The 22,022-nt window shown below is 34.9% G+C and overlaps 4 protein-coding genes across 6 annotated transcripts; 2 read left to right on the top strand and 2 right to left on the bottom strand.

Annotated features, from left to right (window-relative positions):
- Positions 1-29: 29 nt before the first annotated feature.
- On the bottom strand, positions 30-5,256 carry LOC306847080 (tissue factor pathway inhibitor 2-like). 3 transcript variants are annotated; one of them, XM_079380836.1, is made up of 6 exons: positions 5,192-5,256; positions 2,279-2,387; positions 1,950-2,120; positions 1,549-1,728; positions 889-1,056; positions 30-737 (listed from the first exon to the last, which is right to left on the bottom strand). In XM_079380836.1, exons 2-6 carry the CDS (start codon positions 2,349-2,351, stop codon positions 637-639), a joined length of 693 nt encoding a protein of 230 aa, XP_079236962.1. In that variant the 5' UTR covers positions 2,352-2,387; positions 5,192-5,256; the 3' UTR covers positions 30-636. The 3 variants fall into 3 exon arrangements, with proteins under 3 accessions (XP_079236962.1, XP_079236961.1, XP_079236960.1); XM_079380835.1 differs by having other exon boundaries at positions 5,068-5,256; XM_079380834.1 differs by having other exon boundaries at positions 880-1,056; positions 5,068-5,256.
- Positions 3,338-4,296, top strand: LOC306847088 (guanine nucleotide-binding protein G(T) subunit gamma-T1-like). The gene is made up of 3 exons (XM_079380844.1): positions 3,338-3,424; positions 3,525-3,623; positions 3,743-4,296. Exons 2-3 carry the CDS (start codon positions 3,528-3,530, stop codon positions 3,866-3,868), a joined length of 222 nt encoding a protein of 73 aa, XP_079236970.1. The 5' UTR covers positions 3,338-3,424; positions 3,525-3,527; the 3' UTR covers positions 3,869-4,296.
- On the top strand, positions 4,709-18,672 carry LOC306847073 (putative acyl-CoA dehydrogenase 6). Its single transcript, XM_079380824.1, has 9 exons — positions 4,709-4,931; positions 8,047-8,167; positions 12,192-12,321; positions 13,562-13,668; positions 14,688-14,855; positions 14,946-15,119; positions 15,472-15,633; positions 15,903-16,053; positions 18,186-18,672. Exons 1-9 carry the CDS (start codon positions 4,713-4,715, stop codon positions 18,274-18,276), a joined length of 1,323 nt encoding a protein of 440 aa, XP_079236950.1. The 5' UTR covers positions 4,709-4,712; the 3' UTR covers positions 18,277-18,672.
- LOC306847087 (BET1 homolog) lies at positions 18,605-21,331 on the bottom strand. The gene is made up of 4 exons (XM_079380843.1): positions 21,180-21,331; positions 20,343-20,452; positions 19,695-19,751; positions 18,605-19,604 (listed from the first exon to the last, which is right to left on the bottom strand). Exons 1-4 carry the CDS (start codon positions 21,196-21,198, stop codon positions 19,449-19,451), a joined length of 342 nt encoding a protein of 113 aa, XP_079236969.1. The 5' UTR covers positions 21,199-21,331; the 3' UTR covers positions 18,605-19,448.
- Positions 21,332-22,022: the final 691 nt, after the last annotated feature.

A 22,022-nucleotide genomic window follows, 5' to 3' on the forward strand; every position in this document is an offset into this window, starting at 1 on the left:
AATTATGATACAGATGAAAGACTCATAATGCCTGTATTCAAGGTTTATTTATTTATTTTATTCACAATTTGATTTATATACAGTAGGCTATATAGATTGAAATAAAAAACATTGAAAGTAAAAAGGTTGAATATAGGTCGTGTCTCACTTTAATAGTTAATAATTTTGTAAGCTGCATTTTCTGACCCAGCATATAATGACCATTTTCATTTTTCATTCTTGTCTTTCTCAGCTTAAGTGTCACTAGCTTTTTGAAATCACTTTCATGTGCTAAACTTGAGATATCAATTAAATATATTGGGTATAAAACATAATCATATTAAATACTGTTGTTATACTGTCAATTAAACGTTATTGCTTTATCACTTAAACAGACTTTACAAAATACTGTATTTAATAAAACAAATAATTAAAAGTAGTCCATTTTTATTTTATTAAAAATAAAATAAACATTTTACAAATGTATAAAAATACATGAAAATATTAAACAAACTTTTATTAAACAAATCTTTAAAAAAACAATCAATATTATATATACACAGAGTGAGATGTGTATGAACTGCTGCCTTCAATTCCAATAGTGTAAAATCAGTGCAGTCGTTTTTGTCAGTAATACAGTGCCAACGACTTAAACCATTATTTGGCTGACTTCTCCTTTGGTGGCTGGGACTTTACTCGTCTTAGGTATTCTTTGGAAACTCTTACAGACTTTTTAGTAGGGCTCCAATGTTTGCTCCCTGAGAACAACAAAACACACTGTTAGACATTGAAAATAAAATAATAATAATAACATTCAAAATAAAGCTGTTCTATTGTCTTGATAATGACTTGATAAAGTCTCATATTAATTACAGAGAAACCCAAGGTGATCAAACATGCCATTTTTACCACAGACATCCATACAGCTTCGTTTGGAGATGAAGTTATTGTTGCTTCCTCCACATCCCGTGTATATGAACTCCTCACATGTCTTTGTAGCAGAGTTGTAGTAATACCTTGAGATGGAAGCAAAGCACTTTCCTTTGTCCAACATATCTTTGCATATCACAGGGATTGCTGAAAAAAATTAAAAGACCACAAAAGTGTTTAACTTCTGATCTTTGCATTTTATCGGGACCTCCAAGATGTTCTAGGTGAAGCCAGGGTCCATTAACTAAGCAAGGCAAGAGACTGGAAACCATTTAGACAAGATGGCTATTACACAAGACTGTTGTGCTGATAATTTGAAAAGATGAGAATAAAAATATCTTAATGTGTTCCAATGAAGACAATTAGGGTTGCAACAAGTACACAGGTCCCTTAATGTTCTCTTCTGTTCCGCTCATCCATTTTATTAATGCTGTTGACATTTCCTCACCAAATGATTATGAAGATTTAAAACTTCATTCTTGCTATTTTTCTGAAGATGGCAAACACATTTTTCAACCATCTTGTCTTTAAATACATGTATTTTTATTTGCATTTGAAATATTTGATCTAAGGCCTAGAATGCAAAAGCCTAAATGTAAGATTTGTTAGAAATGCTAGTGTTTCTCAAAAGGTACTTACTTTTAGGAGGTCTGCAGTATTCAATACATTCCTGAAGGTTTTGGAAATTGTTTTCATTCCCTTGGCAACCACCATAAGTGAAGGGTTCACACTGCATGGAGGTCATATTGAAGAAATAACGCTTGAAGAGGCCACGGCAGGGGCCCTCTTTCTTTTGAAAACGACAGATCTGGGGGATTTCTGTTGTGTGCAGAAGAAAACAAGTTTAAGTGAGCATTCCACATCAACTGCACAAATTACTATGGCTGTTAAAGAGTGAACATAATGCTTATGTTTTATTTTTATTTTTTTTTAACCATAACTGCCCTTAGAACTCTCATAAAATGTCAATTTAAGATGCTATGTGTATTGTTTACAGAGCTTATGCGTGTATTCAGAGTGAACGTTTAAAATAAACGTACTTGGAATCCTGAAGCATGTTTTCTGACATTCCACAAAGGACTTGAAGTTGTTTGCGTTTCCTTCACACCCGCTATAACTGAATTCTTCACACTGTTGGGTGATTGTATTGTAGTAATAACGCTGGACGTCGTCATTGCACGTTCCCTCTTCAACTTGCAACAGGCAAACTTCTGTGGGGGAATAAATTACGCATTTAAAAAAATGATAAACCTCAACCTCAAATTCACGTGCAACTGTCAGGTTTCAGTGTCAACATTCATCAAAACGACGCATCCATTTTACTACAACTTTTGAAGAAGCCGTTAAAAGAGCAAAATGATTTCTTTACCTTTAGGTTGTAGTCCGACGGCGCTTTGCAGGACAGCAATAAGCAAAAGACCTCCACGCAAATCACACGCCATTGTGATAGAGTTTGGTTTCTGAGGTCGTGTAGTAGTCTGATATGGTACAAACGGTTAAGTTACTAACTTGACTTCTCACAATCGTTGCCTTATAAATGGAGAATTTGGCAGGGGTGGAATTGGAAGGGCGGGCTATACTTTAGTCATTTCCATGACAATTCCATGCAGTGCTGAAAACTGCGTAGGAAATAATAAATAATGACTTCACATTTCATGACCTTAGAGTTATATCAAAGCTAAACTTAGTATTACTACAACTATTATATAATATTATATATAGCCTATCTATAACTATTACTACTAATAATAATGCACTGTAAAAAAAATAATCAAAGAAGGTTGGAGTAGCCATACGTTTTATAATACTACTATACGACCAAAATATTACGTCTAAATTATGTTTCTTGCCTTTCTTTATAGTTTTTTTATTTATTTTCTAGACATTTCTAAGTGAAAATTTTTTGGAAATGTATTTTTAGTATCCTACACCATGTTTTTAGTGTAGTAACATTGTAATATATATATAGTTACATATACATATACATTACATGTAGCTACATAACAATGCATTTTATTAAGATAATTATAGAATAGTTGATATATCGGTACAACAAAATAATTATATACTTATGTGTGACCACCTTTGAAAACAGTTCTTTGAGAGAATACATTTGTCATATCTTGGATGATAATGTATTATCTAATGTGACAGGTCAGGGGTAAACATGGATTAGCATGTTCATCACAGCAGCCTGTAATACCTTCTATGTCCCCTTGACCTATATTACAATCCATGGGTCATTACAAGAAAACCTGAATCAATTTCATTATGTTTGGGATATATTTTATTGTTTATGTAAATATGTATTTACTTTGTTGCTTGTGTGGTTGTTCACAAGAACAGCTGACCAGAAATTTGGAGAAGACTATGGAAAGATAAAATAAGAGTGCTTGTTTTAATGAGATTAAGAGATTACAATGTTTATGCAGATTACTTTATAAACCAGATTGAGAGAGAGGTACAGAATCTCTGTCCATTTTCACAGGTGGAGGAGACCTCATCATAAGCGGCAGTAAGTCTGGTCATCAGCAGTAGGCTATATTGTATAATTAAATATCTCAAACATAAATACCCTACCACGTGTGATGTGATCGTTTGATTTGAATTCTCAGACAATGCCGGTCATAAATGTAGAAGATCTGACAGATCTGGATAAGGCTAAAATGGAAGTAACCCAGCTCAAAATTGAGGTGACGCTTGAAAGGGCGCAGGTAAGCATTGAAATCTACTCATGACCAGAGTACACAAAATGGACTACATCCAAGTTGGATGGCCATTGCTGGCATGCTCATTTTTGTTTGATTGTGACGTATGATTTTTTTTTCATCAGGTGTCCAAATGCTGTGAAGAGATTTCAGAGTACATTCAGAGTGGAGCAGATGAGGATCCTTTGGTCAAAGGCATTCCAGAGGAGAAGAACCCATTCAAGGAGAAAGGTGGATGTGTCATTTGCTAATGTGGACAGAGAAACCCCCAACTTTAGTGTTCATTTGCTGCCCATGGACACCTGCTAAAATTTAATCATAGCTGGAATCCACTCTGCTACCTGAAAAAGGACAATCACAAACATGGATAGATGTTCGATTAACTCTAAATGGCTTTTTCTCCCTTGCAAATGAATCCCCAGGATCTGGACCCTCATATGCTGTGTATTCCTCTTTGAAGAGCTGTAATAAATCAGACTACCATTGTGCACTGATCGCCAGAGACTTGATGGACTAATACATGTATTTCTTTCCTGGGCATCCAGCCAAAGGGTAACATCTGTGTGACAAAACAGGGTGAACGTGAAATGTTTGAGCTTGTAATTCACATGATAAATCAAGGCTTAATCGGTGGAATATTTTAGCTATTCAATAAAATCACATTACTTGGCAAAAGGCCACTACAGTTTCTGAGTGAATTTTTTGTCACCACAAGAGTCATAATGGGTTTAGTTTAAAATTTGAGTTTTTTTTTTTTTTTTTTAAGTAAACCATATTTTAAAGAAAACTTAACTTAATGTGTTAAATGAGTTTGTATTTATAATTCAGACAAAAGGCCACACTTTCTTGTTAATTTCAAAATGTAGGTACCAGCAGCGGTAACTGCCAAAATACCTAACTAGGCCTACTACATTTAATACGTTTTTAATTAATAAAATTGATTTTGTTTCATTTGACCATTACTTGTTTACCACAGTTTTAATGTAGAAATATAAATATGTTAACGGTCATTAACATAAATATGTTAACAGTGTACAGTCATCTTGCTAAAGCAGCATGCTGTACATTCGAGTTGTAGCCTACGTGAGTTGTCTAATGCGCATGCGCAGATCAACACTTTTCAGAATGGCACTGCGCGTCTTGAGATTCAGTTTGGCTTTGAATCGCAGTTTACTTAAAACAACTGTTGTCTGCAACAAACGGCACTTGTCAGAAAAAGCGTCCTCCAATCCGAAAGCATCCGTTTCTACCGAAAATATCGATCATGTTCTCTACACAGAGGAACATTTCGCATTAAAAGCATCTTTGAGAAAGGTAACGTTAGATATGACCGCGTGCTAAATGTATAATTCTCTGTCGAATAAGTTTCTTGCTATCTGATTATCACACTAAAATGAATGTGCGGGTCGAATCTATTTCAGCAAGTGAATGTAGGTAAGAGGTCACTTACTATAGCTTGCATTGCACTGCTAAGTTAGTTGCAACTGGTCGGTTGTAAGAATTGCTTGTGATTTTATTGTCAGTATCTGACATAATTAAATTATTTTATGACGGATTTTCTGATATAAAGATACTTTTTCAAGATTAACAGATGAATTGTGAAGATTAACCGCTTTGTTTTGATGCTTCTAGGAAGCTCAGATTGTCACGTGACGCTCAAATTGAGTATGGCCTTTCAACTCCAGACTGTTTTTTGTTTTTTTAATCCTTCTACATTAACATTAAAATTACAATTTGTATTTTTTTATGACAAAGATATCTGTTCTGCTGTCATTTCCATCACACCAAACATTTTTGAAAACAATTATTTACTTTATTTTACTTTAAAAAAGTTTATGCTTGATTATTATAGGTATTAGAAGTCATCAAGTGATCTCTTTATCTCTATTTTTTTTAAATGTCACATTTAATTTACTAATAGCTAATCTTTTGTGTTAGCAAGGTCAAGACTTTTCTCCAAAGAGTGAAAAAAATGTCCTTTCCATTTTACCTTATTACCTCCTTTAAGGCATGTGATAGATGTTAACATGAATTATATTTGAATTTAAATGATTGGAAGTCATTATAATTATACTTTTATATCAACTGTGTAGACTAGGAAGGGTTACAGGGCTTGGGAAGGAAGTTGCTTTCTCCAATTCCCAGTGGCTTCAAGTGTGTCGGAATAGGCTGAGAAAGGATTTAAGTGGAAAACAGAAAAAGCAACGCATAATGAAAACAATGCCATAGCGTGAAGCTCAGGGATGGAGTTTATTAAAAGAACTCACTAGAGACAGTGAAACGTTGAAAACAAGGTAGAAAAGTCCTTGACTTAGAAGCATGTAATGTTATTATGCATCTAAATGAAAGGAAAGGCTGGTGTGAAATTTAACAGTGCATAATATTTGCAATCTTGGTTTTAATTTTCAGCTTTTACTCATGCTAAAAGTATTTTACAATAAAATGCACTTCTTCTCAAGGTCATCTCATGACTCAAGAAGAAATTCTTCACACAGTATTAAACTTACGTAATGCTTAAGTCACGTCAGTTATGTTCTGGTTTAAATAAAGGGAGTATGATTTAAAAATCAAAATGTTTCATGCACAAATAGGGTTACCACTTCCAGGAAACATCACCTACTGTTATTCAGGTTAGTTCAATGGTCATGTCTTCTGGGTGCATAAAGTGTTGACAAACCATAAGTCAGGGATCTGGACTCCACCAAACAATTGTCTACTCGGACCGACAAGAGAATTGTGGAATGTATCACCAACCTTTATTAGGAATTAGGAACCTTGTACTGTAGGTTCGAACAGGGCGGACCACCCTTCCTTTCTGACTGTATTATCCAGTCACGGTCTTCTGGGTTTTGAGTAAACCAATACTAAATATGCTTCTGTTATACATGTTCTCTACCTGTTTTTCCCACCAATGCCTTCTGCAGAAGAAATTTAAACTAGTTCACGCTGAGTTTGTTAGCGTCCTGTTGACCCCTGGCTTCCTTTTAATTCTAAATGTCGTTTGTCCTGTGAACACTGCTTTTGAGTCGGGACGTTTTTGTTGGCCAGTGAAGTAGCACGTCTGCATGTTTTTGGGGAAATGTGGTGCTCATCCCTCTGCAGTATTTTTCTAACTTTTCACAGCTCATACTGAAACATGTTTTTGTCTCAGACTGTACCCATTAAACGTAGTAAGCATGACATATTAGCTCAAGAGGACTACTTTCCATAGCTGAAAAAATTTATAGCCTTAATTGAATTAAAATTATTGGCTCATCAACTTTTATTGCTCACATAATGCATTATTGGGAAAAGAATTCAGTTCGTTTTTTGCTTCATTTGTTTAAGTAGATTATAATGAATTGCCTTACTTCCAATTGACTCCCCCATTGCAACACTATAGTGTTCTTGTGATCAGACACCAAAACAGTACAATGAGTATTACAAGGTCTGTTGACTTTTAATTGCGTTTGTTTTAGGGACTTCTGCTCCATCTGTTTCAACCTTAATAGTTTAACCCAAAATACTCACCCTTATGTTGTTTGTAATCTGCCTGATGTGTCCGTTTCTATGGGACACAAAATAAGTTAAGCAGAATGTCCAGACTGCTAGTTTACAGCAAGCAGAAGGCAAGAATTTTGGTCAATAATAACTTCAATTTCATACCTTTTTGGAACTTTTTTTTTTTTTGGTAAATGTCACTCCTCTGCCAGGAATATATTTTTGGCAGTGCTTGTATGGTTCAAATGTACATGGAGTATTGCTGCAGACACTCACTATATTTCACAATGGTTATTACAACAGGCAGGCATCTTGAAGTGACTCAAAAGGAAGTTGTCTCCACTTTCAAGGAAGCAACCTAGTGCTGTTACACTCTATATAGCTTGAAGGATCTTGAAGGTGTCTTATTTTTGGCCTTTTTTTAATGTTATATAAAGAGAGGGTGGGAAGTGATGAGTAGAAGGGAGTGTATGGATCGGGAAATGACGTGAACTGGCTTCAAATCGTCGTTACCCATGTGAGCTAATTGCTATGCCAAATGTCTGTCAGAAATTAAATACTGAATTACTTGTTGATATTTCTAGTTACTTTGAAAAGCTTTTGTGATTCATTGCTGATTATAGTAATTCCAAACTTCAATCTCTATTAATTAATCCTTAGTTTTTCATGGATCATTTATGTAAACATTTAGACCGTTTCCCTGTTTCTGACATGTTGTTTTCAGATTATGTTGTGTGAGTCAGCGCAGATGTTTCCTCCAGTAAATTAATTTCTCGTAAAATCCTGCTTCAATTGAATAAGCGTTTAACTGCAAACAAGGTGTTAATGTAATGACCAATTTCCCTGAAATCTATAAATCAGATCATATCCAGGTCAGATCATTTTCAGATTTGGTTGCAATACTCAGATTAAGCATTCTGATCTATGTTTGAAATTGAATGTGTTACAGATCATTGATCAAGAGATCAACCCTTATGTAGATAAATGGGAGGAAGAAGGGCAATTTCCTGCTCATAAGATCTTCAAAATCCTGGGCAATGCGGGATTTCTAGGAGTCAACAAACCTGTGGGTAAGTAGACATTCACTACTTCAGATTTACCATATGCATACAAGTGACCCATTCTTCTTATATTTCATATTTGTATTATTTTTTCCCCCTCTTTTTGCAACAAAACTGTCATAAATTAGTTTTTCATGCTAATTTTCTTTAACTCTCTGGCATTTAGAGTTAACCTTAACCCTAAATCTTCAACCACTCTTTCCTAAAACTGGGTCCTTCCAAAGAATGCTATACAGAGCTGCAGGTGCTACATAACCAGTTTAAGTGTTCACGTTTCAGATTTTGATACAATTTCAATTTGAACACAATTTCAGCACAAGCAGTTTGTGCAACTTAGTGTTTTTTTTGTTAGTTTTTTTTAGTAGCTACCATGAACTCTATCTATTTTGTTCTGTTGCACAAGCTCAAGGAAAACTTAATGTGACCCATGGAAAGCAGCAGGTTGAAAAAGACATTTGTGAAAAATATTGCTCTTTCACAGAAAAATATGGAACATTTTGATTTTCCAGTAATGACAGAATCACAGTTTTAAGAAACTTTGTTCAGAAAAGCAGAGAAAAAGAAGATTGTAGGGTGCCCTTAAAGAGTCTTAGTTTTTTATGGGAGTACAAATGATTCATGACAAAATAAAAACATGGCTCCAAGAAGCAATTACAGGAAGAGTGGAAAACACCTTCTAAATAGATTTGTGGCCGTACACATATCAAAATGTTAGTACACAACTTTTTACTATACAGTTCAAAGCGTTGCTATAAGACCCCAATACATGAGAAGAATAAAGAACAACCAAAAGGAAATACAGTTGGTGCCTGTGTAAATTTTAAAAGCCCACGGGCTCTCTGTGAAGTGTAAAATTCAAATAGAAGTACATTTTGCCCTGTTTTTGCGAATGCTCTTCTTATACATTTCATTAATGCACAACAGATTATCTTTGTATGTTTGTAATCAAGATATCAACAAATATACAATCCAAATCTAGGACTGTAACAACTTGTGCAAACAATCATTCCTAAATAACATGCAGATTATATCCTCATAATTTGTTAAAATGTTTCTTCTTTTTTTTATGAGATAGCAAAAGTTTTAGTAATTAAATGTTAAGAATACAATGCAGTATAATTGGATGGAGGCTCTGGGGGAAGCAGCTTCATAAATCTGTAGGTCAGAGGAGAGCACTTGCATTAAGAAGTGCTGACACTGTGACACTTTTGCATTAGCAGGCTGGATTTACAGCATCTTCTTAGAGAGAAGATTAGTCCTCGAAGCGTTGCCTCACCTCTTTTGATATGTGCAGCACAGATACACCAGCAAGTCTCTAAACAATAACGTAAAATCTGTTCAGGTGAATTGTGACTTGACTGCTGTAGGCTAAAGCGGAGATTTTCCTGTACACTCTCTATTTTTCATCTCTCGTCCGTGTGCTCACTCTCGAGATTTGGGGGAGTTTTGTAGCTATTTTTATATTCAAAATCCACCGTCATCAGTGACTACAAAGTTTACATTTTTAGAAACCAGCACCATTTTAGTTGAATGTAAGCATTTTTCTTTTTGTCTACAAAAAAAGTTAATGAACACTTCCATGGTTATAGAATACTTATATAAAGTAGAAAGTATACAGTTCAGTTAACACACATTACTTATCAGCAGGGCTTTTTGCTGTATTATTTGGGATAAGTTGTCACAATGCAACTTGCTTTTTTGAATATACCTATTATAAACAAATTTTAAACCATAAAACATCATTTAAACCATACTTGTTTACAGAAATGTTTTTTTTTTTTTATTTATTTTTATAATTGTTAACTAATTGTTCATTTGTTAATTTTTTTGTCAGCTATTGAGAAATAGCTCTTGTGAAAACTAGCCCCAGTCTCCCACCTGTATACAGTTGAAGTCAAAAGTTTACATCCCCCTTTCAGGGTTGAAAACGTTTTGCATTTGAAGATCAGGGTAAATTTTACTTATTTTGTCTTCAGGGAATCAATCATGTAACTATCATCTGTAGCCTCTGAAGGGCAGTACTAAATGAAAAATACGATATTTAGGCAAAATAAGAAAAATGTACAAATCTCCATTCTGTTCAAAAGTTTTCACCCCCCCGGCTCTTAATGCATGTTTTTTCCTTCTGGTGCATCAGTGAGAGTCTGAACCTTCTGTAATAGTTGCATATGAGTCCCTCAGTTGTCCTCAGTGTGAAAAGATAGATCTCAAAATCATACAGTCATTGTTAGAAAGGGTTTAAATACACACAAATGCTGGAAAACCAAAGAATTTGTGGGACCTGAAGGATTTTTCTGAAGAACAGCAGGCAGTTTAACTGTTCAGGACAAACAAGGGACTCATGAATAACTATCACTAAACAAAAAAACAGCTGTGGATCATTCAGGTAAGAATCAAGGGGATGTAAACTTTTGAACGGGGTCATTTTTATAAATTCAATTATTTTCTCTTGTGGAATATATGTGAAATATCTTATTCAGGTCAGTACTAAACAAACAGTAACATGCATTTTGTATGAACCCTCTTATTTTGGTAAAATAATTAACATTTTGCAGATTCTGTAAGGGGGATGTAAACTTTTGACCTCAACTGTATCATCTGTATCAACATGCACACAATGCTATAGGATCCTAGGTTTGCATTGATTGAAGGTATTTTTAGTCCTCATTTTAGAGTTTTGCTAGTTCCCATAACAACTTCTTCCTCGTGAAATTGCCGCTTTCAAAATCTGGCTAAAACAAATCCATCTTACAGAACACTGGCGTAAATCCAGATTGTCTGTTTTTCCAACCCTGGAAAACTCAGATAAGACAGTAAGACTCCATTCTTATCCGAACTGACCAGACTTTTAACATTTACTCCCACAATATGTGGGTGTACATGGCCTCGTTTCTTTTGAAAAACTTCTCATTTCACATCTATGTGTTGATTAAATGTACTGCGCAAGGTTACACCACCAAACAGGAGAATCACTCTCCACCAAAAAAACTTTCATGTTTACATGCACACAGCGAATGGAAATGTTGACCACCTTCCAATAGCTGTCCTTCATAAAGCACAGATCATTAAACATCCTTTTTCCATTTTGTTCCAACTGTATATAATAGTATTTCATACTATACAAACCCATATAAGACTATTACACAATATATGCATTGTAATGTGGAATTCTATCACAGTGTTTTACGTTATAATCAAATGTTGTACTCTAATATTCCTAAAGGTTAGTTAAGCTAGTTTGTGGTCAGGATAAACAAACCTTCCATTTAGATGCATCTCATAGATCGTCTGTTTGGATACTGAATTGTTAAACTCCAGCTGTTCCTCTGCAGCTGTATCTGTTTCCTCTGCTCTCTGACTTCTCTTTTCCTTATTTAGCCACACCAAATGTTGTCCACGACCATTGTGGGACCTGATGACAGAAAACATGGGGAAGTGAGCGTAGAGTTCACCACAGTCACTAAAGGACTTACTTTTCAGCATTAATGTTGCCCTTATTGCTTTCACAGAATATAATCATTTCCTTAATGTCATAATATTTGTTTCCTGAAGGAAAATGCTAAATGAAATGGAACATGAAACAACATGAATAAATGCATGACAAGGAAAGTCTCATGGGAAACAGTAAAGCTTTTATTACGGTCAAATGTAATAGCTTACACCACGTTTGCGCAAGACATCGTAGTATGTTATAATGATGACTAAATGGACCGCAGGGGTGTGAAAAGGGCATGTCAAGGTTTAGATTACTGCTTGGCAAAAATATGTAGACGAATCTTACATGATGCATATTTGTCTTCAGTACTGCAGCAAGCACGTTCAGATTAATGCTACCCAAGAACAAGTAGACCTGCTAGAAACTATCTAAATTACACCTGCTTTGTGATCAAAATGTTCTGATATATTTGTCTAAAGCATTCTTTTCAAATGTTTACATGCTCATTAACAAAAAAATTAAATTAAATGAAGAGATGAAGCATCCAGGTGATCTGGTCAATGGACATTCACTAACCTTTTTCTTCACTGTCTGCAGAGTATGGAGGTCTGGGGTTGGACTTCAGCTATAGTGTGGCTGTTGCAGAAGAGCTTGGGAACATCAACTGCGGAGGAATTCCCATGGCCATCGGCGTGCAGAGTGACATGGCTACACCTGCACTGGCGAGGTATTTCTCCTGCTTAACCTACAAGTAGTATTCTTAACAAGTTAAGTAAACTGTGTACTATTTTTAAAATTAGTAACATTACATCATTCCATAATTTCCACATGTATGCTACATTGCTCTTCACATTGCACACGCGAGGGACATTGCATAACTGTATTGATAAAAAAATGGTATTTTGCACTTTTAGGTTAATTATTGGTGAGAAAATCAAAAAAAAAAAAAAAAGAAATAATTAAAAAGAGATGGTAAAAACCATAATTTATTTTGGTTCATTCGCCACATTGGTAATGGAAGGTGAAGTTACCTGCCTTACATAAAGAAAATGAGCATTTTGCACAGAAAATGTAAAAGTAGTATCTAATTAAGCTATTCTGAACAGCTAGTCTCACTGGTTTCTTCATTAGTTGGCCTTGTCATTAAATGCCATTTGCCTCACAATATTCATGTCTCACTTTGAAAGAAAAAAAAAGGCGTGGTTAATGAAAGAGACCCTGCAAAACTTAATTCTTCGTAATCACTATTTTTACTTGTTGTCCAGTAAAAATGTCTTAATATCTTTTAAACAAGGTGAATTTACATGAGAAATATCTTGATTTAAAGTAGTCAACCCATTTGCAAGTAGTTTTTTTTTTTGCTAAATTAATTAGGTTTGGGAAAAATAAGGTAAGAAAAATAAACTTAATACATATAGGCCTATGCTCTTATAAGAAAATATATTATGCAGTTTTGGTTTTTAATTTTATTTATTTACTTATGTATTTCTGTGTTTTTTAATAGGGAAAAGGATAAAAAAAACTGATTAGGAAATTTTTATTTTATTTTATCTAGTATTTCTTCACCATGTATTGATAGATTCTTAAAACAAATTAAATCACCTATCACTTATTATAAACAAGTACTGTAGCCATCGGGATGGTTCCTTTTCCTCTTTCTAACATTTGACATATTCTGACTGCAGCAGGTTGTACGCTGTCACTGAGGGGATATTACTGCTCACTCTCTGGAAACACTCATTTTTCTGTGCATATTCGTTTTGCCATTTGGATTCAGAAAATCAGGGATTTTGATTAGCCTCCTTTGTGATTCTGCACTATGGAACAGTTTCTGAAATTGCATTTGCTGTTAATAAAATGTTAATGTCTTCTGTAACCCATTCTGTCTCTCAAGCCTTCAATCACTGTTGCTACGACACTCACAAAATAACTGTGAGGATGTGACTGTGACCTCTGTGCTGTTGTAGGTTTGGTTCTGCAGAGCTCAAGAGAGAGTTCTTGCAGCCCACCATAATGGGAGACATAGTGGCCTGCCTCGGGGTGAGCGAAGCAGGGGCCGGCTCTGATGTAGCAAGTAAGTATTTTGCTGGAGATAATGTACCTAACATGAAAGACATGCACTTTATATTGCCATGGGGGTGTTCTAAACAAGATGTAAACATACACTAGACGCAAATCTAAAATTAATTACTTTCCCAAATGAAGATATCAAAGCATTTCAGGCCAGGGAGATCAAAAGATTTGCCTACATGGGAATACCACACAGGGGGATGCAGATCCATTTTTCATAAATGTATTATAATTTGTATTTGAAGTAAAGCAGATTATTAATGAGTTGTTTTGAGGAGAAATTAAACTACTATAATACTTTATTTTACATTAAAGCCAAGTATGATCTAAAGCAGTGGTTCTCAAACATTTTGGCTTGAGGGCCTTTCCATGTCCAAGAAAAAAACCTCAAATTCCTCTACTTTTTCTGCTGTAACTGACAAAGCTGGTTGTTTTCAACTTTTTTTATTAACAGAAACTGGGAGTAGTAATATAGTTAAATTAACCACAGTCCATTTTGTGATTCCATAACAGTGTTAAAAAAAATATATATATATATTAAAAATAATTTTCAGAAATTGAAACAAAATTAGAACAAAAATAGAAATGCTGCCTAGGCAACTAACTGAAAATAGTTAAAGTACTAAAACTAAATAAAAAAAAGAAATCAAAGCTATATATGAATATGAAAAAGAAAAACTAATAAAAATTGCTACAACTTAAGCTGAAAAATATAAAAATATAAGATTTTTTCAACTACTAATAAATACTGTAATATTATATAATCAATAGTAAAATAACATTTCTAAGCATAAATAGTCAAGCTATGTTTATGAAAAAAAAAGTGAAAAAAAACTAAACTTAATTTAAGATAAAACATTATGCAGTTTTGCTTCTCAACTCGTCTAGTCTTGTTTCAAATTTTAATATATTTGCTAAAAAAAATGAAAATTTTGAAAAAAAAAAAAAACTATTTAAAAGATGCTAAAACTTTTTAAATTAAAATGTAAACTGAAAATATAAAGGAATAAAACTCTTTTTCAGGCATCAAAACTAAAGCTTTGCGCAAAGGAGATGAATTTGTCATTAATGGAGGAAAGATGTGGACTACTAATGGCACACAGGCAGACTGGATGTGCCTCCTGGCCAACACCAGCGATGGCCCTCCACACAAGAACAAATCCCTAATCTGCTTACCTATGAATCTGCCAGGTAAGACGTAATGCAAAAGCACAAAACTTTTGGAAAAGAGTCTTTTGACTGCCAAAGAAAACATGCCAATGTTTTACCGTACGTCCGCAGGCGTTCACATCACACGTAAGATCGATAAAATAGGCATGCGGTCATCGGATACAGCAGAAGTGTTTTTCGATGATGTGCGTGTGCCCAGCAAAAATGTCATAGGGGAGGAGGGAATGGGCTTCACGTACCAGATGCTTCAATTCCAGGAGGAGCGACTCTGGGGGGTGGCCAATAGTAAGTTATCCTTTCCGACTCCCTCACATCCCACCGCACAGCAAACATTTGTCTTCACTGGCACGGGCATGACGTCAGTGTGTTAATGTCAGTATTGCCTGTGTGTTTACAAGCCAGGTCAGATCCTCTCAGGCCCAAATGTGTTTTATCAGTGAGTCAAACTTGTGTTTTGCTTTAAACATCAAGGAAGAAAAAGCTCTGGCATGTTCTGGAGGATCTTTTGACATCATCAGCAAACATTTCAGCCTTCCTGTCTAGATGTTGTCAGGACTGAAATCCTACAGCTATTTCCTCTATCATATAATCTGCTGAAAAACACATCGGCATTTTTCCTATTCCTTGTTTTCTTAAGTTCTGACGACCATGGAGAAAGTTGTCCAAGAGACTGTTAATTACACCAGACAGAGGAAGATCTTCAATCAGCCGATTCTGTACCACCAGGTCGTTCACTTCAGGCTGGCTGAGCTGCAGACAGAAATCGAGCTGTTGCGCTCCCTTTTGCATCGCGCCACAGGTGAGTCCGAACGTTTCTTAAATTATTCCGATATGATTTTATAGGCCAAGGCAGCTGTGCAATTTCATGGGTGTGGGTCTGGCAGGTCTACAGGGCCACCGATTTCTGAATTAATAGTGGAAAGAAATGGTATGAACACTGGCTTGTAATCAGTCCATTTTCATTCTTCCTCCCTCAGGTTGTGAAATTAAAAATTGGAGTTGAACCTCAGCGTGCATGCCTGAAAATGAATACCTCTGAAATTGTTTTTTTCTGTGCACTTTCATTAGCTTTGTACCTTAAGGGAAATGATGTGACAAAGTTGGCGTCAATGGCCAAGCTGAAGGCAGGACGATTGGCCCGAGAGCTTGGTGACAGCTGCCTCCAGTACTGGGGTGGCATGGGCTTCACCAGTGATGTCCTAGTCAGCAGGTTCTACAGGTCAGTTTCTCTGAACGTGCATGTGCTCTCCGAGCTGCAGTGACATCTAGTGGCATTTAAAAGCAACAGGTTTGCATTGCTACGGAAGCGTATTACATTCACTTGAGGAAAAAAAATCTACTGTTTTTCTGAATTAATGACTTAATTATCTCAGAATTACGAGATAATTAAGTCATTAATTCAGAAAAACAGAGAAAAAACTTTTTTCATGAAAAATTATCTCGTAATTCTGAGATAATTAAGTCATTAATTCAGAAAAACAGAGCAAAAACTTTATTTTTTTCATTAAAAATTATCTCGTAATTCTGAGATAATTAACTCGTTAATTCAGAAAAACAGAGCAAAAACTTTTTTTTAATGAAAAATTATCTCATAATTCTGAGATAATTAAGTCGTTAATTCAGAAAAACAGAGCAAAAACTTTTTTTAATGAAAAATTATCTCGTAATTCTGAGATAATTAACTCGTTAATTCAGAAAAACAGAGTAGATTTTTTTTCCTCAAGTGAATGCAATACGCTTCCGTACATTGCATTTACAGGTACATCTAAAAACAAAATTTGAATATCGGGAAAAAGATCAATATTTTTTGTCACTCATTTTAGAAAGTGAAACCCATATATTATATAGATTCATTACACGTAGAGTGAAATATTTCAAGCCTTTATTTCTTGAAATTTTGATGATTATGGCTTACAGATAATGAAAACCCAAATTCAGTGTCTCAGAAAATTAGAATATTACATCAATAAAAAAAGGATATTTTAAACAGAAATGTCAGGCTTCTGAAAAGTATGTTCATTTCTATACAATCAATACTTGGTTGGGCTTCCTTCTGCATGAATTACTGCATCAATGCGACGTGGCATGGAGGCAATCAGCCTGTGGCACTGCTCAGGTGTAATGGAAACCCAGGTTGCTTTGATAGCGGCCTTCAGGTCATCTGCATTGTTGGGTCTGGTGTCTCTCATCTTCCTCTTGACGGGTCAGGTCAGGCGAGTTTGCTGGCCAATCAAGCACAGTAACACCATGGTCATTGAACCAGCTTTTGGTACCTTTGGCAGTGTGGGCAGGTGCCAAGTCCTGCTGGAAAATGAAATCAGCATCTCCATAAAGCTTGTCAGCAGAAGGAAGCATGAAGTGCTCTAAAATTTGCTGGTAGATGGCTGCGTTGACTGTGGACTTCAGAAAACACAGTGGACCAACACCAGCAGATGACATGGCAGCCCAAATCACTACTGACTGTGGAAACTTCACACTGGACTTCAAGCAACACGGATTCTGTGCCTCTCCACTCTTCCTCCAGACTCTGGGACCTTGATTTCCAAATGAAATGCAAAATTTTCTTTCATCTGAAAAGAGGACTTTGGACCACTGAGCAACAATCCAGTTCTTTTTCTCCACAGCCCAGGTAAGACGCTTGTGACGTTGGCCCTTTTCCTGAAGACATCTGAGCGTGGTGACTCTTGATGCACTGACTCCAGCTTCAGTCCACTCCTTGTGAAGCTCTCCCAAGTGTTTGAATCAGCTTTGCTTGACAGTATTCTCAAGCTTGCGGTCGTTACTTGTGCACCTTTTCCTACCCAAATTCTTCCTTCCAGTCAACTTTGCATTTAATATGCTTTGATACAGCACTCTGTAAACAGCCACACCTTTCAGTAATGACCCTCTGTGACTTACACTCTTTGTGGAGGGCGTCAATGATCATCTTCTGGATCATTGCCAAGTCAGCAGTGTTCCTCATTATTGTGGTTTCAAAGAACAAGAGATACCAGGAATTTATACTGTAGGGATGGTCATTAATTGAAACTCAAAATTAAATATTCTAATATTTTGAGATACTGATTTTTGACTTTCATGAGCTGTAAGCTCTAATCATCAAAATTAAAACAAAAAAACTTTTGAAATGTTTTACTTTACATGTAATGAATCTAAAATATATGAAAGTTTCACTTTTTTAAATAAGTTACAAGAAAACAATGAACTTTTTCACGATATTCTAATTTTTGGAGATGTACCTGTATATACTCATGAGTTTGAGCGGGAAGAGCCAGGTCAAGTTAATCGAATTTCCAAGTGATTTATAAAAGTGTAAAATATTAGATACAAATATATCTGATCTGTTCTTAACAGGGACTCCAGGTTAATGTCCATTGGTGCAGGAGCTGATGAGGTGATGCTGTCAATCATATGCAAATACATGGACACTCTACCCAAGAAATGACATCTCCAATATGAGTTTAGTTTGAAAAAGTGCACTTAAAAGGAGAATCTGACACTAAATATAAATAAACTATAGTTATATCAGTTATAAAAGCCATTAACAACCTTAAGATGGATGATCTGTACCTTGCATTTAAAAAAAAGGTATTTTAATAAAGACTTGATGAAAAACTTTATATGTAGTTATATGTAACATATGTAAATTTTGATTATAGATTTATATGAAATGAAATGTTAATATGCATGAAAAAATAAAGTTTTCATAATTCTTAAGAAGCTTGTAAGATTCTTGAAGCATAAATGGGATAATTGAAAACAGGACTCAAGTTGACAACATAAAGGGATGTATGTAATAATTCTCTCAAAAATGACATTTACAAATTAGTTCCTAAAAAAAAAAATGAAGTTAACCATGCATTATTTTAAACATAGAGAGCAAAAGAGATTGGACAAGAACTTCAAAATTACTTAAGACATTTCTGAAGTACACAAAACTCTGGGGTTGTTTTTGATATTGTTATTATTATACACCTGCATTGCACAAAAACTCATGCATCTCAGTATGGTTTTCACAGTCTGAAGATCAGCCCTTTGAACGCTGTATTCACAATTTCATGGCAACTCTTTCAAGGATGTTGTGCAGACTTGCACAGTAAAACGAAGGAAAAATAAATGCTGATTAGGTCTGTTATTTTGTTTGCACTCCATCCAGCTGGACATAACCTGAATTCTCATCTATATGATTATAGGACTACTGTGCTGTTTTGTGCCACCCTTTTAAATGCATTTATCTGTATCCTTAAGAAGATATAAATTAGCACACATTTATAGCACTGAAGTTCTCCTAAAAGAATAATACCATTAAACAAAGGTCATTTACTTCTGAAAAAAAAAGGGAAAGATGCATGTTGTTAATCTTTAAAATATTTTTGTGATCAGTATTAGACAACTAGCACTATCCCTTCCCCTCGGGGGACACTAATGGTGGGTTAGGACAGATTTTTGTCTCATATTGCACAGTCAATCAATGGTTTAACTTCTTGTCCAGTGGAAAGAAAGCACTCTCGCACTCCTCAATAACTTCAGTCCTTGTCACCTCTGTGAGGATTCTGACCCTCTACCCCAAATGAGCATAGCACAAATGAAAGATCCTGAAGAGTCTCAGTCCTACGATCACCTCAGTTTGATCACCCAGTACAGGACAATAAACACAAACAGGGCAAACAGCAGCATGTAGCAGTACACCTTGGCTTGGCTTCCTCTGGAGAGGAGCTTCAATCTACCAATGGTGGCTCCCAACAGACCTCCAGTTGAGTCAAAGTCCGAGTCCTTGAGGACAAGCATTACAAAACGTTAGATGTTAAAGCTATTCAGATAAGTGTTTTGATGAAGAGAGTAGTATAAATTCTCATCGCTTACCATTTCTCCTAACATTTTATTCTGGTACTTGACTTCATTTCCAATGTCAATTGAAAGCTGAAATAGATGTAAAAAGTATAAGTTATTTAGGATTCAACACTTTATTGCCATAAAATAGATGTGTGGAACAATTGTGCTTACAGGAGAATTAATATATTGTTTGCATAATTACTACTTTTTTTTTTTTTTTTGGATTTGGGTGTTTTTTTGTTTGTTGTTTTTTTTGGATTTGGGTGGTTCTTTTTTTTATCTTTTCATTTTACATTATTGACACACTATTTTCCTTTTTTGATATTGTGCAGTTGCTTTGACACAATTTACATTGTAAAAAGTACTATATAAATAAAGGTGACTTGACTATATTTAACAACAGCCAGTGCTGAAGAAAAACTGTATTTTAATCTTAACACAGCACAAAATAATTATACCAAATATTTTTTTTTTTTGGCACAGATATAATGTAATGACTGATAATAAAAAAAAACTAAATAATAAATATAATTTTGTAATTATTATGCATGATGCTTTAATAATTTGTATTATATATTTAATGTTACATTAATTTATAGAGAGAGAGAGAGAGAGAGAGTGGACGGTTGTGCAAATTATGTTAAAAATATAGAATCAAATATGTTCAAGTCCACTTACATGTTTAAGTGCATGTACTTTAGCTGTCAGTCCCTCCTGTAGATGTTCGTTCTCCTCCTCATACACACTGTATCCACTTGCAACATAATTGCCTGGAGGGCCGCCCTCACCTAAACAACAATAAACAGGTCAAATTGACAAGACTGGTGTTTCTCAGTATTGTAAAATCCAATATCTAATCACAGCAAACTATTTTAAATGTTAATAATTGACTGAAGTTCACTAAGGTGGGCAGGACAAATACATTTACCACATTATTTTTAACATCAAATAAGGTTTATATATTCATCAGAAACAACTGAACATCTAAAAATGAGAAACTATTAATTAAATCTTGATGGTCTTCACAATAAAATTAAGTTAATTTAGTATAAAAACTATTTATTTGAGTTATTTATTGGTTAAAATCAGCCCTTTAAGAACTGACTTTTAAATTATTTGTTGAAGATGGGTTTTTTTTTTTTCATTAAAACTGTTTAAACAGTAGGGAAGGAATCTAAATTTAGATTTGGATGTATCGTGTCACAGAAACACCAACAAACACTGATTCTTCATCTGATATAAACATCTCTAACGTTATATGTTAACCTGCCCTGTGGAGCAGTTGGTCTGATACAGAGAAAACTAGCCAGCTATTAGCTCTCAGATCAGTCTCGCACCGTTATTTATTCATAGATTCTCCAAACCTGGACATTGTGACACTATTTCATATTAAACAAACACTGAATGACCAAATCATGTCTCAAACTGTGACTGATCTCTATTTGAATTGAGAACTTAGCTTAGCATAAGCTTCAAATATAACGAAATATAAAGAGAAACAGCTAACCAACTTACCCAAACCTGCGCGCCTCATTATCAAACCTTTATATGATATACGGTCACTGCCGTTTGAAAGTAATGTAACAAATATTGGCTTATCTTCCTATTTAGAGCCGCTGTACTTTCGCCTTCGCACTCCACAAGCGCCACGACACCTTACGGAAGCCGCGGAGGATTAAACCACACGCGATGACAGAAAGGGCGTGTGGGTAGTGAAGTTTTCATGTTTTTCGACTTTAATGTATATTTATTTTTTACTTGCTGTCACATATTTTCAAATGCTCCACCTAAAACGAATGGAAATATCACTGAGCATGCTGTAGAGTGACCTTAATAGACCGTGTTGGGGGTAACGCCTTACAAGTAACGGGAGTTACGTAATAATATTACTTTTTTTAAGTACTAAAGTAACGCATTACTTTTTATTTTACAGGAAAATATCTGAGTTACTTTTTTTCAAAAATAACTTTTTTCCCATTTATTGACTGACTGTGAACATGCTGTTACTGTAGTTCTAGACTAAATGTGACTGCGCATTAATTCATCCCACTCGCAAAAAACAGATTTAGTATTCATCAAAATGAATTAAAATGCAAACTCAGAATATGACGCAAACCTGCAATAATTAAATATGTTAAACAACACAAATGTATCTAATCCCATTTTATTAACCGATGTCTTGATGATCCAGTTCAACCATACTAATAAGCAAAAATGACTTTAGATAAACTAACAATTGTGCCTCATTGTTTTTTTTTATTGCTGAAGAGTGTTGAACCTTCTCCTGCGTTCTACTGTACAGATGTGAATTTACTTTTCCTTCAGTCTGAGGTTTATTCATTACACTTTTTGGTGTGA

Source organism: Barbus barbus, assembly GCF_936440315.1.
Source record: "Barbus barbus genome assembly, chromosome: 27".
Lineage (NCBI taxonomy): Eukaryota > Metazoa > Chordata > Actinopteri > Cypriniformes > Cyprinidae > Barbus > Barbus barbus.

Excerpts from the sequence above, each read along its gene's own strand:
- LOC306847088 (XM_079380844.1), top strand. The coding sequence starts at position 3,528 with ATGCCGGTCATAAATGTAGAAGATCTGACAGATCTGGATAAGGCTAAA. Across the intron at positions 3,624-3,742 it reads TGACGCTTGAAAGGGCGCAG|GTGTCCAAATGCTGTGAAGA; the intron begins GTAAGCATTGAA and ends TTTTTTCATCAG.
- LOC306847073 (XM_079380824.1), top strand. The coding sequence starts at position 4,713 with ATGCGCATGCGCAGATCAACACTTTTCAGAATGGCACTGCGCGTCTTG. Across the intron at positions 12,322-13,561 it reads GCTACACCTGCACTGGCGAG|GTTTGGTTCTGCAGAGCTCA; the intron begins GTATTTCTCCTG and ends GTGCTGTTGTAG. Across the intron at positions 15,120-15,471 it reads ACTCTGGGGGGTGGCCAATA|TTCTGACGACCATGGAGAAA; the intron begins GTAAGTTATCCT and ends TGTTTTCTTAAG.
- LOC306847080 (XM_079380834.1), bottom strand. Across the intron at positions 2,121-2,278 it reads CGTCGGACTACAACCTAAAG|AAGTTTGCCTGTTGCAAGTT; the intron begins GTAAAGAAATCA and ends ATTCCCCCACAG. Across the intron at positions 1,057-1,548 it reads ATACTGCAGACCTCCTAAAA|CAATCCCTGTGATATGCAAA; the intron begins GTAAGTACCTTT and ends AATTTTTTTCAG.
- LOC306847087 (XM_079380843.1), bottom strand. Across the intron at positions 19,752-20,342 it reads AAGTACATGCACTTAAACAT|CTTTCAATTGACATTGGAAA; the intron begins GTAAGTGGACTT and ends CATCTATTTCAG. Across the intron at positions 19,605-19,694 it reads ATAAAATGTTAGGAGAAATG|GACTCGGACTTTGACTCAAC; the intron begins GTAAGCGATGAG and ends CTTGTCCTCAAG.